Source organism: Trachymyrmex septentrionalis, unplaced genomic scaffold (genome assembly GCF_001594115.1).
Source record: "Trachymyrmex septentrionalis isolate Tsep2-gDNA-1 unplaced genomic scaffold, Tsep1.0 scaffold74, whole genome shotgun sequence".
NCBI classification, from domain to species: domain Eukaryota; kingdom Metazoa; phylum Arthropoda; class Insecta; order Hymenoptera; family Formicidae; genus Trachymyrmex; species Trachymyrmex septentrionalis.
Window position 1 is genome coordinate 1,817,184 of NW_017305927.1, and position 15,487 is coordinate 1,832,670.

Sequence of the window (15,487 nt, forward strand, 5' to 3'; positions counted from 1 at the left end):
CCTATGTCGTAAAACTATTACGTTTAGGATTGCGATTAAAAAAAAACAAATGATACCGTAGCGATCACCATTTCGTTAACGTGCCCGATTCGTTAAGTGATCTCATTTCGTAAGTATATCACTACATGTCGATCGTGACGGATATAGTGTGTTTCTCGTCTGAAGAGTGCATGCGCTCTTTGCGACTTGGTTGTGTCGCGATGTAGCCTGGAATCGCATATGCAAGCATGTGAAAAAGCGCGAGCTGAGTTTCCTCAAAAATTCCCGGGCGCCATCGATATCGTATACCGCCAGAAGATTGCAGACTTACAAAATTGCCATTCGTGATCCAGCACCAAGTGCACGTATGAATGCAGCCTGAAGCAGAATTGTTGTGTATATAAATCAGAAATCACAGCGATGAAAATCGTTGCAATTTCCCAGAACACGAGAGACTCGATTTTTAAGATATATACTTATGAATAAGAAAACAATAATATATCGCAAGTATCTATCGATTCTCTTTCGCATAATCCCAGAAGATGCAATATCCTCAGAGAGATTAATAAAGCAAAATTTTAAGCTTTAATCAGATATCTACCATCATCGCGTTTACCATCCCATAATTTTCTTCTGATTGATCATAAAGCGATCTCTCGTGCAACGTATTTCTTATCTATTTTCTTTTCATCTTTATTTTCTTTCTTATATAATCACTGATAGGCACAATAAAGGCTTTTACGTTTCTGCCAGCGCAAACGAGAAGTACGAACGATGAAGGTGATTTTATCGAAAGGCCAACCACGATTTTATGTTTTGTTGATTATGATGTGATTTTCGATAATAGATACGAGTAATTTTTCAAACAATATTAACTAATTATTATAAAATAATTTTCCAAAAAATATTTTTTGTACTGTGAAAATAACTCGTGAATAGAATTGAAGGTTTAATCAAGGTTTAAAGAACAAATCTTTATAATAAATGTTTTGTTTTATCGTTGAAACGATCATATGTTACTATATATTCCAAAGTTTGGAAACACTTTTTTTTTTAATTGACATTTTTGGAACTATTCAAATATCAATGTGTTTTTTTAACAATAACTTTTCAAATCCAATAATAGTTATTGGATTCCAAAACATTGCTGTGGATATTTGGAGAAGTGAAACGTCAACTTTATAAAAAATATTTCCAAATTTTGATCTACCGTGCATATTCTCAATAATTATATTTTGTGCAAATTCTTATCCTCCGATTTATTTTCCAATCTCACTTATTATGATGCAATAAATAAATTTGCTTTGCAAATAAACGTATCAAACGAAAAGTGTTTAAATAAAATCCGGGAAACTTGATTTTATATGTGTTTACAAAAGCTCTCTCACAGTTTAAAAATTAAAGATTAATCCGTATCATTTAAGATTAGTCGAAAGATTTACGCATAAAAATATGCACGTATGCACACGCATTGCAGTGGTTACATGGCAGCTAACATAATCTCTTGTGGCCCTTTTATTTTCTTCCGACCGCAAATATGGCAAAAAATGCAAGGACGTTACTGTCCCTCTTTTTTCGTAGGACTAATTAAGTGCTCTATTTTTATGCGAAATAAGATTGGTGCCAGACATTCTGTAATAGAATGTATTGCCTTATCGTAAATCGTCGTTCGTCGAATATAATGTGAATCACCGAAAATGTTTCATCACGATTATCAAAGCGCATTAATTAAGCGTGGATTATCACGTGTGTGTGCACCGATATGAAAGGTTTGATATACAGATGTCAAGTGCTCGCCAGTATCGATTCGCAGCCTCGTTTCGAAACTTTACTTCAGACTGAGAACATTATTTTTTATTATGAACACATGAACACATATCAGCAGTTCTTTCTCGGATAAGTAGCTTTCGCTAGTTTTACGATACACCATTTTCTCAAGGCAAAAGGAAAGTTTTATTTGACACCAATGTGAAAACAGTCCATAGTGTTATCTCTTTTAAAGAAAGCTTCGCGTGCAATAATGCGATAAATCTCGGTTTCTTTGATATATGTATTTGGTTAAACAAAATTTGTTAAAATACTCGAGATGTTTCCTTGCTCGAGAATATTCCTTTAACAGTCATTTCTCTCATTTAAGTTTACTATTTCCAGCGTGAAATAATTTTATAACTTTAAAATTGGTTTGACACAGAATTTTTTGTCTGCGTTTAATTCGGCAAATTCCTTTAATTTTAGAAGAAATAACGTTTATTAAAAGAATCATTCATATCTCGATATTGAAAACAAACTCTATTTTTCGTAATTTGTGTAATATTGGCTCGAATACCCAACATCAAAGAGATATTTTCGCAAATTTTGGCATCTGTGCATCAAATGATCCCGACGTAATCGCGCAAGCTCTTCTTTGAGAGAAGAACCCTGGTCCTTGTTGAGAGACATCGGTAGTAATCGCAAATCTTATATAATAATATCGTTTTTAGACGGTAATCACAATGCGCTTGATGATGTCTTCCTCGCTATAGACATACTAAAATAGTAATACATCGATTACTGTGAAAGTGTGTCGCCTTAACAGCATCAAGATGTTTCCTTTTAATTAGGCCTTACCAAGCGAATCTAATCGAATCTTCTTAAACTGCTTACGATACCCAATGAATGCGTCTGATCCGCGAAAGTCTAACATTGGCGAGATTTTCCGAAAATTGTTTGCAGACAAATACACGTCTCGTGAGCCTTTCAAATTCGAGTCAGTCGAGAAATCTTCTCTAATCTTTGTCTCATAACTCTCAGCTATAGTCTTTTCTCTCCCAGAGCTGAACTATTAAATATTTATTCACGGAAAAAAACGATTTTTTGATAAAGTAGTTAAATTTAGGTAAATAACAGATCTGAATGTAATTTTGTTTTGAGTCAAATAATTATACAGGAAACAAACATAATCAGTAATGCTGCAAAAAGTTTTTACAACGACTAGCTTGAGTGTCTTATATAATACTTTATCAATAAAACTATTTTCAGATCTGTATTCAGCTAAATTTTTACATACACAAAACCGTTTTGTCCGTGTGGATTTATGTTAAACCCGCGCGGAACAAAAAGCATCAGTTTACTTGGAAGAGTTAATCGATGTATAGAAAAGACAATTTTGCTGTAGTATCTAAAAATTTGGACAGATACATATCCGAAAATAACTTTGTTGGATCACCAAAATAATTATTATATATAGAATATTCAAATTAGTAGCTAGATTGGCAAAACTTTTTGTAGCATTACTTGTCATACTTAAGAGTCCTAGTAATTGTTTTGATAGCCAACATAAAATTTTTTTCAGATCTGTCTTTAACTAAATTTTTAAATACTTCAAAATCGTCCTTTCTGTGTTCGTGAAACTGGCTTACGATTCATCAGATCAATTGTCACATCTCTCGATGATGCTTTCAGACATTCGATTACCTATCTTATAGCAAGAATTTTGTCGAGTCTCTACATTCGCACGAATGTAACTCGTATCACTATAAATAGACATCTACGACGTGTAATTGCTTATCATAGACAAACTTTGTGATAGTCTCGAATGTACGTAGCTTGGGCTTAACCGAATGTAATGTGCGCATACGTGTGTTTTCGGATTACTCTGAACGCGAGAATTTGCCTCGCACTGGCAACAAATGTTTCCTACGGTGTTTAACATGACTGTGACACGACCAAGGTGACGACGATGCAGGATTGCGGTAGATTATATTTGTTTCGCGTTACCATCGCTGCATTACTTAATAAACTATGACGTCGTCATTCGAGCTCGATGCTCTCGCACGTAGTAGGGTGCATACATAATACCTATAATATCCGTTGCGATTATTGCAGATGGTGTGGTGGTATCGTAAATACTTGCCCAGGCCACTCTCGCCGGATATACGAACACTTTTTGCGTCGTCCAGGTCGATTTCCGTTCGACGACCGACTCATGACCGCGTTGCGTATGTACAGATACAGAAACGAGCGATATTTGACCTCTCATACACGATGAACAGACGAAATCCTTTGTGGATTTAATTCTTGGCTAGCCGTCGAAACTTCCAACCGGCCGGATAGACTTCGGATGATCATCCACCGAACTAACAGCTGCATCTCCAAGCATCACCTTGTTGAGACGGTGACTGCGCCTTAATTATACTGTCCGCGCCTTCTCTCTCGGAAGCCTCGAACAGGCTTGCCTGCAACAATAATTGTTCATGAGATAGCTCAGGTCCGTTAAGTTTGCAGTCAAAAGATAAGAGCGAAGAAAAGTGTCTCATTGAAATTCCTTCTATTATAAAAGGAATTATAATAAAAAAAAAAAAAGATTATTGAGAACGTTAGCCAACATTCTAATAAAAAATAATCTTGTTAATTTTCAGTGATAATATTAATGAAACAAACCCTATTATTGTTTTAAAATACCATTTGTTTAAATATTACTTCATTAATAATGTTATTAAATAAATATTTCATTTGGATTTTTTTCAATTAGCTATTAACTAATGCTATTAAGATTTTTTTCTGTGCGTCTATTATATTTTAGATAGAACACAAAATTAATAAGATCATCAAGTAAAATGACATCAAGTAAAAATTCTTAAAAAAATTATAATAATATCATTTAATGTACTTTTGACAATAACTTTAATTAATTCTTGACATGATAATAATTTTTAAAATTTTTTTAAATTCAAAGTTATTAAATAAAATATTAAAAATATTACATAACTTATTGAAAATATTTTATAAAGTTAAAAATTATTTCAATTAATTCAATTTAAATGAATGTATATTATATAGTAGTTCAACATCTTAACACTCGGACCGGGAAGGCGCTTTGTATTTAAAGTTTTAAAAATTATTATTAAAAGGTTTTCCTAAAATGACTTCTACTTAATGTCATTTTGACTTACTATAATTTATGTTCTACCACTATGTGCTAACTTATTAGTTGCTAATACTGTTTTTCTCAGAACATACAAAAGAACAAGTTATTAACATAAACAAGTCTTACCCGACGTCCTCGTTGTTCCCGTATTCTTCTAGCTAAAGTAAGAAAAGCCTCTTCGATGTTGATATTCTCCTTGCACGATACCTCGAAGAAGGGCATATCAAAATTTTCGGCAATCTTTTGACCTCTTTCGGCGTCTACGGCGCGATGCGCGGTCGCGTCGCATTTATTCGCAGCCAAAACTTTTACTACGTCCGGTGATGCATTCTGTTATGCAAATGAAAAAATTACTTATAATTCAAAATTTTGTTGCGTGCAGATAACTTTGAACTCATTCATGACGTTACGAAACTTCTATTTATTCATTTCTCCATGAAATTAATTTTCTTTCAATCTCAATTTATATTGAAAAATTTAACATGTTAATTGGTTATAATTTATTAAAAGATTTAACATATTAATTGGCTATAATAATAGTTGATAATCTTTTAACATAATTTATCCATTTTCTTTGCAAATTTTTCTGATTTCAAGTTTATAGGTCGTGATTTTATTCGAACAGTCTTTTAATACTTTCAATTCTTTTTCTCGACTTCTTAAGGTCATTTAATCGCGGCCATTTCAAAAATATGCAGCGCGAATTTATTTTTGTTCACGTAACGTTCTATTATTAAAATCTATTCTATCTTTAATCTTACTTCTTGAATATTTCGTAGCCAATACGATAAATGGTTGAAACTCTCCAAACTAGTGACATCGTACATCAAAAGGATACCCATGGCACCACGATAGTACGCCGTTGTTAAAGTTCGAAATCTTTCTTGGCCGGCAGTATCCCTTTACAAAAAAAAAAAGATACATTTAGAGATGTACTTTCTATTACTTTATTTTATTTATATACGACTTGTCACTTTACATGCAGATTATGGCTTTATGAAACCTGAGAGAACTAAAAATAAAGACTAAAATCTTCTAAGAGAGAATTCTTTGGTTTCTTTATATGAATTTAAACATTAGTTGATGATTAATTTAATAACTCGCGGGCAAAAACTAATTAATACTCACCAGATTTGTAATTTAATCGGTGTTCCATCTAAGTTAATGATCTTCTGTTTGAAATCAATACCTGCAGACATATTCGCCATTTATATCTGTCATCATGTGTAAATATTTTCGGGGTACTTGCACATTAAACAAATATTAAAGTTTAAAATCAAGGACTCATGATATACTTTAATTATATATTTGTAGCTCGGAGCCATTAGATGCTATTTCTAATTAAATGGCCATTGTAACAGTTTATACATCAGAATTCCTTTGCATGCAAACAAATTGATTAAAACTTTATGTATACAAGAATTGAATTATTATTTGTAAACTGATTGTGAAAACAAATACAAAGCCAATTATAAAATATTATATTATTTCATCGAAGCGAGAGTATATATCTTTGTAGTATATCTTTGGAACATTTTTATAATTATGACAATTTATATCGAGACAATTGCTGAGAATAATTCGGTCTGACAATAAGTTTAAAACTAGGTAGTTATACATAATGACATCAAAGTTAGAGCGAATGCAAGATAATCACGTTTGTGAAGTTGGTCCCTCATTTTCCGAATTTTGTAATTTTTTTAATTGTGCTGACAATGAGTTGCGCTACGTTTGAGCCGATTTGTGACGCAAACTGCCACTCAATGACATGAAATGTTTTCCCTCTTTCAAAAAAAATTTGCTAACCATGAAACTTCAAATTTGTGTAACTCACAAATGATGTGAGATAAACGAATTCTGCGAGTTGTGCTGAATTGTGCTACTCAATTTTACAAAGCACATGCATAAAAAGTTGAGGTTGGCTTAAGGTTCGGTAAAAATTTTTGAAAAAAGGATGGGGGTAAATAAAAAATTCAACATTTTTTTATTTTTTTAAGTTGTGCCAGATTATGCTACAACAGTACGACAACTTTTCTTAATTGCAAAATTTATCGTCAAAGATATGAATCATTCGTCAAAAATTTTTAGGAATGAAAAACTTCAAACTCATGCAATTTGCGAACAATGTGAGGTAATTGAACTCTGCGAGTTGTGCTGAATTGTGCTACTCAAAATCAATTCAGCACAACTCGCAAAATTCGATTATCGCATATAGTTCGCAAGTTACAGGAGTTTAAAGTTTTTTATTCCTAAATATTGGTAAGGCTAGCAAAATTTTTTTAACGCTTCATGTTATTGAGCTGCGGTTTGCAGCACAAACGCAATATAACACAGTGTAATTAAGAAAATTACAAAATTCGAAAAATGCGAGATCAATACACGTAAGATAATCAGCTGATCGATGATACATAATATATATTTTTTATGAAATACATAAATTTGCCAATTGACAAGTTAATTAAATTTAGTGAATGGAGTAATTAATTATACTATGTATTTATTTTTGCTGAGAATGTAAATAATGTTAAGTTCAAATTAAAATGTCAAAAGAGAAAATTGATTCTACTTCTCACTATTTCGCGACAAATGAAGAAGATGAAAACGTTGCACATTAAATGCATAAAATTAGAACAATGAAATGAATTGAAGCAGGTGTTCTTTTCTAATAGCAGGTCTGTATTGGAGACAAAGACGTGACCTCATCTATAATAGCCAAGGGTTAATTAACGACTATTCGTGTCAACGATGTATGGGACTGATGCGTCGATCCGGCACAAAATTAAAACGCGTGACTTTATTGTTACCGTTACCAAAGAAAATGAGCTGTCGTAAACTAGTCGTAACTGGCACCAAGATACGTCACAATAAATACCCAACAATAAGTCGCTGAAACAATACGACTCCGGAGGCGGTCGTCGCAGGTGAGAACGGGAAATCCGATGAATATTTTTATATTGATGTCTTCTCACCTATCGTCGAGATATAAGTGTCGTAGTACCGTTCGTCGCAGTAGCGATGCACGATACAGGTCTTGCCAACGTTCGAGTCGCCTAATACCAAGACTTTATACGTCGCTGCGAAATCCAACGCCATGTTTGCAATAGGTCTCGGAAGGTTTTGAACTGTTGTTGGGTCGACAACAGAGTCGTCGGCCGAGGGTTCTTCGCGGACGCCTGGGGAGGATGAGATGGGGGTGGAAGATCGATTCGAAGCTTGCGCTGTAGCCCCTACATGAGCAGAAATTGAATCAGAATGTGATTAAGGCCCCAAATTGTCTTTAATGTCAGGTCCTGATAAGGAATCCTGATAAGGACCATTAGGAATGTAACGCAATTTATATTATATAAGGAGATACATTTTAAAAGAATAATTTAAAATTATTCAACATTAACATTAAATTAACATTAAAATTATTTAACATTAATTATTTAATTATTTAGCAATTTGAAAATTATTTAACGTTTAACAATTAAGTATTTTTATTCTTTAATTTTTCTAATTTCTCGCTGATGTTTCGCTCCTTTCACTTTTCATCCCAATCTTTCGTATTATTTAAAACACTGCCTAGCGCCTGAAAAAATTTCTCGTGCTTCACTTCAGAAGATTTGTTATGAGCTTAAGTTCGATGAGCTTTATATTTATTATTTAAATGACGTTTTCAACCTGTTACAAGTAATTTTACCTTTCTAACTCTAATGTTCATTACCGTCATAAAAAAATCAGATTGTCGTTACCAAATTATTATTATAACAAGGTTTTTTTTGCGTAGGAGGAGAAAAATTTTCACTAAGCCCATCATCCAGGATGCTCTATAAAGAACTTAACCGGATAATGAGAAGACATCCGATCCTCTGAGAGTACAGGATTCGATGTGCCTGCCCCCCTGAAAAAGGATAGCGGACACATTGCCTACCTGTTAAAAAATTCCCCTTGTACAGTAGTACTGCCAGATTTATTGGATGCACCCCGGAACCTCCTATTCGGCATTTCATTAGGCCGCGCATTTCCAAGATCACGTGATTTCCGGTTTCCTAACACGGGCGATTTTTTAGCTGATCTCTACTTTTGAAGAACTCTATCTCGGCAACACTTTTATTCTAGGGGAAAATCGACGAAAGCATTTGGCAACACTGACCATAAGCGCAAAGCTAGCTAGCCAAGATACCGAGCATAGATATAACCTCTTTTTTACATCGAGATTTAGCAGGAAAATCTAAGGTAATTCTCTTTATATCTCACTTATAATTATAGAAATAATTATTTTTGCTAAATGTTTTTTATATTAATATTTATTTATATTTAAAAGTATTAAGATATGTATTTTTATATTTTGTTACTTTTCCGAGTAACCTCAAACTTTAAAAAAAATTAATTTTATGAAAAAATAACGAAATAGTTATTAAAATTTTGTTAATCACATTTGTTTTATACATTTTTTAATGGAACATTTTAGATGGATTCGACGGAAGGTAATCAATATGAATTATACCGCGTGCATCCCAAAAAACTGTGGCCATCACCGGCCGACTTCACGGTCTTCGCCTTCTTCGGAGCTGGTTCACCCATTGAAGTCCATTGTTTTGACTGTTTCTTCGCCTCGGGTGTAAAGTAATGGATCCATGTTCGTCTACAGTAATAAATCGACGCAGAAATTCATCTGGATTACGTTGAAACATTTCCAAACATTATTTTGAAATCGGCACACGGTCGCGCTTATGATCCACAGTAAGCAAACGCGGCACCCATGTTGCCGATAGCTTTTTCATACCCAATTGTTCGTGCAAAATTGAAATCACTGTGCTATGTGATATGCCTGTGGCCTTAACAAGCTCGCGCACTTTCACTCGTCGATCAGTCAAAACAATATCGGAGACTTTATCAACGATTTCTGGCGTAACAGCCTCAATTGGACGTCCCGAACGAGATGCATCACATGTGGATGTACGACCACGTTTAAATTCATTCACCCAATTGTATACAGTCGCAAACGCTGGTGCAGATGTGCTATGAACATTATTCAACTCGGCTTTGATTTCTTTTGGCTTTAAACCTTTCATATGTAGATGTTTGATCACTGCACGAAACTCGTTTTTTTCCATTTTGCAAAAAATACAAAGGTTCTCTTTAATCGTCTACAGAAATTAAACCACGCGATGAATTCCTCAAAATTTGATAGTAATTAGCTGAAAAATGCTACTTGTCAAAAAGTAATGTGACATGACACTGCGAATGCCCTTTGACAGATTTTCTAAGAACTTATTGACTTACCCTCGCATATATATTCCGTTATATATTGAGTTAATATGCAAAGTTTATATTTACGTTTCTTTCTTAATCATAGACGCATGAAGCTGTTACAAAAGCTCGATCTGCTAGAATATAGCGAAGAATCTATACAAGACTCATGAGTGTTACATAGTAAGAAAAGTAATTGGGAAGAATGTATTATCCAAGAAATTATCGATAAGAATGATGTAGTAAGTATATTTTTATCATTATTTAATAGAACTTAGTATATGTCTATATTTTTAGACTATTATACTTCAGAACCTGATGTCATTGTTAACACAAAGAATAATGGAAAATTAATGGAAGATGTTGCAATACCTGGTGTCCCTGTTACTCCACCGCATCATAAAAAAAAAATTAAGGCATACCGAACGATCTTGCTGTAAGATTTATCAGTTATCTTTTTATTGATACGGGTTATAAAAAAATCTACTACGCAGATGTAATTTATTCTAATTTATTTCAGCCCTCTGCAGAAGCACTTGTTTCCCCATCGCCGCTTCCAAGTTCAACAAGTACTATAGAATTGATTATGAGAGAATTCGAGTACTCTTGATATCTGATCTGCGATGAAAGATCAATACGTCGTTGGAGAGGGTCTCCTACATTAAGAGACCGAAAAAATGGTGATTCTTCATAATTTTTTTTTAAAGGAAGACTAATATTTATTGTTTTAAAACTTTTTACACATTTTAACATAACTATTGTGAAGCACGTACAAATTTTCATGTAAAAAATATTATAAATAATAAAAATATGAACATTTAATTTGATATCTCGCTATGACGTTATGATTTTGTATACGTTCTAGGGGCTGTAATTTTTGAAACAGAAAATTAAGAAATATTTTTAATTGTAATAGTTTTTCATCCTAAATAAACCTTATCGACAATGATTGAGACTATTAGCTAACTAATGAGCCTTATAAAAAGTCGATTGGTCAAATATTTTTTTTTTCAATCGTGTATACAAAATTGAAGAAAAAACAGATTTCGAGAAAAATGCGTTTAAAGTTTTCGATTTAATTCTTAAGTATTTACAATACTCGGAGGTTAATTTGTTATTTTAAGGACATACAATAATCATTCAGCTTCCTCATGGAATTCATTTTGAGCAATTTGAGCCATTCTACTTAGACTACTAACAAAAAAACCAACCTTCACCGATTTTGAACTTTGGATATGTAGAACATGAAAAAATATTAGATCTATATTTTTTTATTTGTTTAACTCGAGATTTAGAGGGTGAATAACACCCCTTCGAAAAAATCTTTTTTTTTTCTTTCAAAGCAAATATCGAAACTATAAGAGATAGAAAAATTTTCCGGAATGAAAATTGAATGGTTTTAAGAGTAATTTAGAACTATAAAAAACTTTTTTTAATTGTTTATTATACCTGCGCGCTGTGCACCTGCGCATACAAGCGTTGTGAATTTATATCGGAGAACTTCGAATTTCACTCTAAAATTGTAGAGATATATTCTCGAGAAGTTGCATCATCGATTTATGGAAAAAAAATCTACTTTTTTGACCTTCTAATGTAAGAGACTTCCTTCAAATAAATACTCCTTTTATTCTTTTGTTTACAAATAAGAAAATTATAGTTTTGTTGTATATTTCCCATATAAAGTTTTAAGGTGACCTATAGAGTCAATAATATTGATCAATAATACTGATCAGTAATACTGAATCAGTATGTAGTAATCTTTTTAGTATTTTTATAACCTACACCATTAGTATTACGGACAATATATTTTACTTTAATTTTATGTACAATATCTATTATACTGTGACATACTGTGACATGAATCTTAATAATATTGGATGCTTGAGAATCAAAATCTAGATCACCGTCAATATTCTATGTCCTACGTGTCAATCCATCAATATTAACCACACACGATAGAGTAATACTGTCAGTATTTGTTAATACTTACCTTTAAGCAGGTACAGTGTAGTACATTAATTTGCTAAGTTATAACAGCGACCTGACTTATCGAAAATAAGAAAATGCAATACTAAAAAGTTGGTAAAAAATTCTGAAAAAATTCTTAGAGTTCTATGAGAAGAAAATAAATGATTTTTGTCTCTTGTAGTTTTTCTGTAAAGTTGAATAATATTTGAGTAAAAAATAAACGTCGATAAGTCGGGTCACTACTATGACCCAGCAAATTAATACACTGCACAATGTACATTAAAAATATTTATTATCAATGAAAATGAGATTACAAGAATAAATAATAAAGTTATAAGTAACTTACAAGTAAGTTACAAGAATCACATCTACTTTCGGCGATATGATTTTATCGACAGTGTCAGAAAATAGATATAGGCCACGTAGTTCCCAAACCGAAAATAAATAGCGGTAGTGTATGGATGATTTTACTTAGGACGTGCTTGCAAAAGTATGGTACTTGACTCCGCCTAGCTCCGTCTGGTTCCGCCTGGTCCAGCTTTAGAAACTCCCCCAAAATCCGATTGGCTGAAGAAGTTTCGCACTTGGTAACTTGGTGGGGGAAGAATAGGGATAGATGCCGATAGCTATAGTTATAGCTGAGTTCCAGCAAACGAGAATGAATTGAAATGATTTCAGATTTTCAGAAATATTGATTCACGAATGTTAAAATGAATGCTTTTTAATCCTGAATGCATTTAATTCATTTATAGGAATTGCATGGAGCATATCTCTATGCCTTTCAATCTAAAAATAATATTAGTTTTTTCTGTGCATTGTGAATATTGTTCAATTAAAAATTTTGAATAGAGAATGCAGTTTTTCAATCCAATTGCATTCAATTGAATCTAATTGAATCCAATTGAATCTAATTAAATCCAAAAAAAGTATTTGCTATTTAAAATACACATTCGGATAGAAAAAAATTTCCATTTTAATCCATTCTCTTTTGCTGGGGTGGACGCAAGTCGCACTATGTTTTTGTGTCACACTGTGTGTGTCGCCTTCAGCGCATTGAGAGCGAACGAGAGCAAGCGATAGCAAAAAAGAACATGTCGTTCTCGTGGCTTTATTTAAGTAAGCGTGTAACGCCAAGCAACCGAAAAATGTCGCAGCGGTCTCGGCAGCTCGATGTGTATTAAAAGGCATGAGCGCCGGCTTTTGTGACGTCATGCATAAAATTCCGCATATGAACATCTGTCGAAGACTAAGTTATTACGACTCTTCGTAAATATAATAAAGCCGAGGCAGACTTGATTTTAGAGTGCACAAAGCTAAATCAAATATTTTTAATAATACCGGTGATGATATATACTTCAAAACGTTCTTGCTTTTTCTGCCTTGAAAATATTAAAAACGCATTTGCTTTCTAATGTAACAAAATACGACTGAAAAATTAACGATATTAACTGCATGTTATATCACATGTGCACTAGATCAATTTCGATGAGACTCCTTACAGAAAAGAATCACTGGTTAAATATTCATGTAGTTATCGTAATCCCGCGAAAATTGAATGGGTGTAGTTCTCGTGTGTGTGTGTGTGTGGGGGGGAGGGGGTGGCGCGCTTGTGTGTGTAAACAGTAATAGAGAAACTAACAAAACAATGTTAAATTTATTTTAATGAGCGTATCTAAAAAAAAGGATTGAGCGAAATTGCTTGACTTTGTCATTTTAACTATTAGTAACATGTTATTAAAAAAACTGCAAGTATAATTATATGTATATAAAAATTATGCATAATTGTGTATGAGCAATTTTTCCAAACTTGTTTTTTTCTAAAACAAACAATTAAATTAAAATTATCCCTTTAATTATCTTTTTTATGTTTTCACACATTATTATTATTATTTCTATTATACTAAAAAATAATTTTACAAAAGAAAGAGGAATGTATGATCATATAAACATATTTCATATATAATTATACATACATATTTATGAATATTTACGTTTATGTATGTTTATACACATCTAAATATATTTATACATGACAAATTTTTTACCGGGTATTGAAAAGCAAATAGGTTTTTCTCTACAGTTGTTTGAAAACTATACATACAAAAAGATTATATGAAAATATATTTGGCTCAATATAAGTTTATTACTAACTTGATTATTTATTTCAGAAAAAAATACTATGAAAAAAAAGAATTCCAACTTCATATTTCCAACCTTCTGATCTCACACCTTACGTGATCGACCACGCTAATTTCTTCCAAGTCGAGGTTATAAACGCGATATAACACGCATAGAAAATCATAAAAAATTAATATCTCGTAAACTATCACGTTTTGACATAATTTATATTATTCTGGAATAGGAGGAATATATAATTATTACAATTTATTAAAAGTTATGTGTTATCTAAAATGTCCCTATGCTTCTTGTAGACAGGAAGCGCCAACTTTATCGATTTATCATGCGTGAATGTGGGTCAACGCAGGCCAACATGACAGGAATGAGAGACACAAAATTTTCACTGTTACTATCATATCAATAAACATCATATCAAACTAATCTCTCTGTAGATTTTTATATCAAGATCATAACAGAATAATAAAATGTTTCTAATAATAAATTTTTATTAATATTTTTATTTAATCTGTTGAACCACTTAGGTCGATATTGATAGTTAGTTGTAGATCCCCCCGATCCATGGAACATAAGCAAATAAAAATTATTTAAAAATTGCACAACATGTAAAGGCTTTTATTTGTACATTATAAAATTATATTGGCATCATCTTTATTGTCTCTATCAATAATATCGCTTTCGACATTTTGTTTATTTTAAATGCGGATGATAGAAAAAAAAACATTTTAAACAAAATATTGATCGACACCAAGGGTATTTGACAAACACAACATTATTACAAAAATATGTTTTATTCGAATTTTTTTTTAAAGAAAAACTTTTATTTACATTTAACAATAATAATTTCATCGATTAAGACAAGTCGATCGCATACCATACATGTCAAATCATTACTTCTCTTACAGTTCTTAGTTTTAAAGTATACGAATAATTATAATAATTATATGAGAATGTATCTCGTCGGTACCTTATACTGATAATTAATTAATTACATAAGAAAAATATACTAAGAAAAAAAAGGAAAAAACATCAGAATTCGGGTGTAAGACGTCCATCAGCGGACTTTATTTACTTTTATAAGCCATATCGATTAACAACAACGACTGACAATTACAAATGCATTACATAACCCACGATGAACGCTTTTGCGTTTTCGCGTATTCTCAACAATCTCGACTTGTCGATGCGACGGACGTACGTTATTATTAAATCTCTCTCTTTCTCTCTCTCTCTCTCTCTCTCTCTCTCTCTCTCTCTCTCTCT

At 32.4% G+C, this 15,487-nt stretch overlaps 1 protein-coding gene and 1 long non-coding RNA gene across 2 annotated transcripts in view; one reads left to right on the forward strand and one right to left on the reverse strand.

Annotated features, from left to right (window-relative positions):
* Positions 1-8,143, reverse strand: part of LOC108754016 — a 16,610-nt gene extending 8,467 nt beyond the window's left edge. The window contains exons 1-5 of the mRNA XM_018496019.1: positions 7,855-8,143; positions 6,014-6,074; positions 5,647-5,785; positions 5,012-5,215; positions 4,100-4,193 (exon numbers count right to left, since the gene is read on the reverse strand). Coding sequence (XP_018351521.1) covers positions 4,100-4,193; positions 5,012-5,215; positions 5,647-5,785; positions 6,014-6,074; positions 7,855-7,978 — 622 coding nt within the window. The 5' untranslated portion in view covers positions 7,979-8,143. The remainder of the gene's footprint in view (positions 1-4,099; positions 4,194-5,011; positions 5,216-5,646; positions 5,786-6,013; positions 6,075-7,854) is intronic.
* A 1,436-nt stretch (positions 8,144-9,579) lies between these two features.
* LOC108753999 lies at positions 9,580-10,884 on the forward strand. The gene is made up of 4 exons (XR_001939679.1): positions 9,580-9,610; positions 10,227-10,362; positions 10,433-10,556; positions 10,641-10,884. It is a non-coding gene; the product is annotated as an uncharacterized LOC108753999 (long non-coding RNA).
* Positions 10,885-15,487: the final 4,603 nt, after the last annotated feature.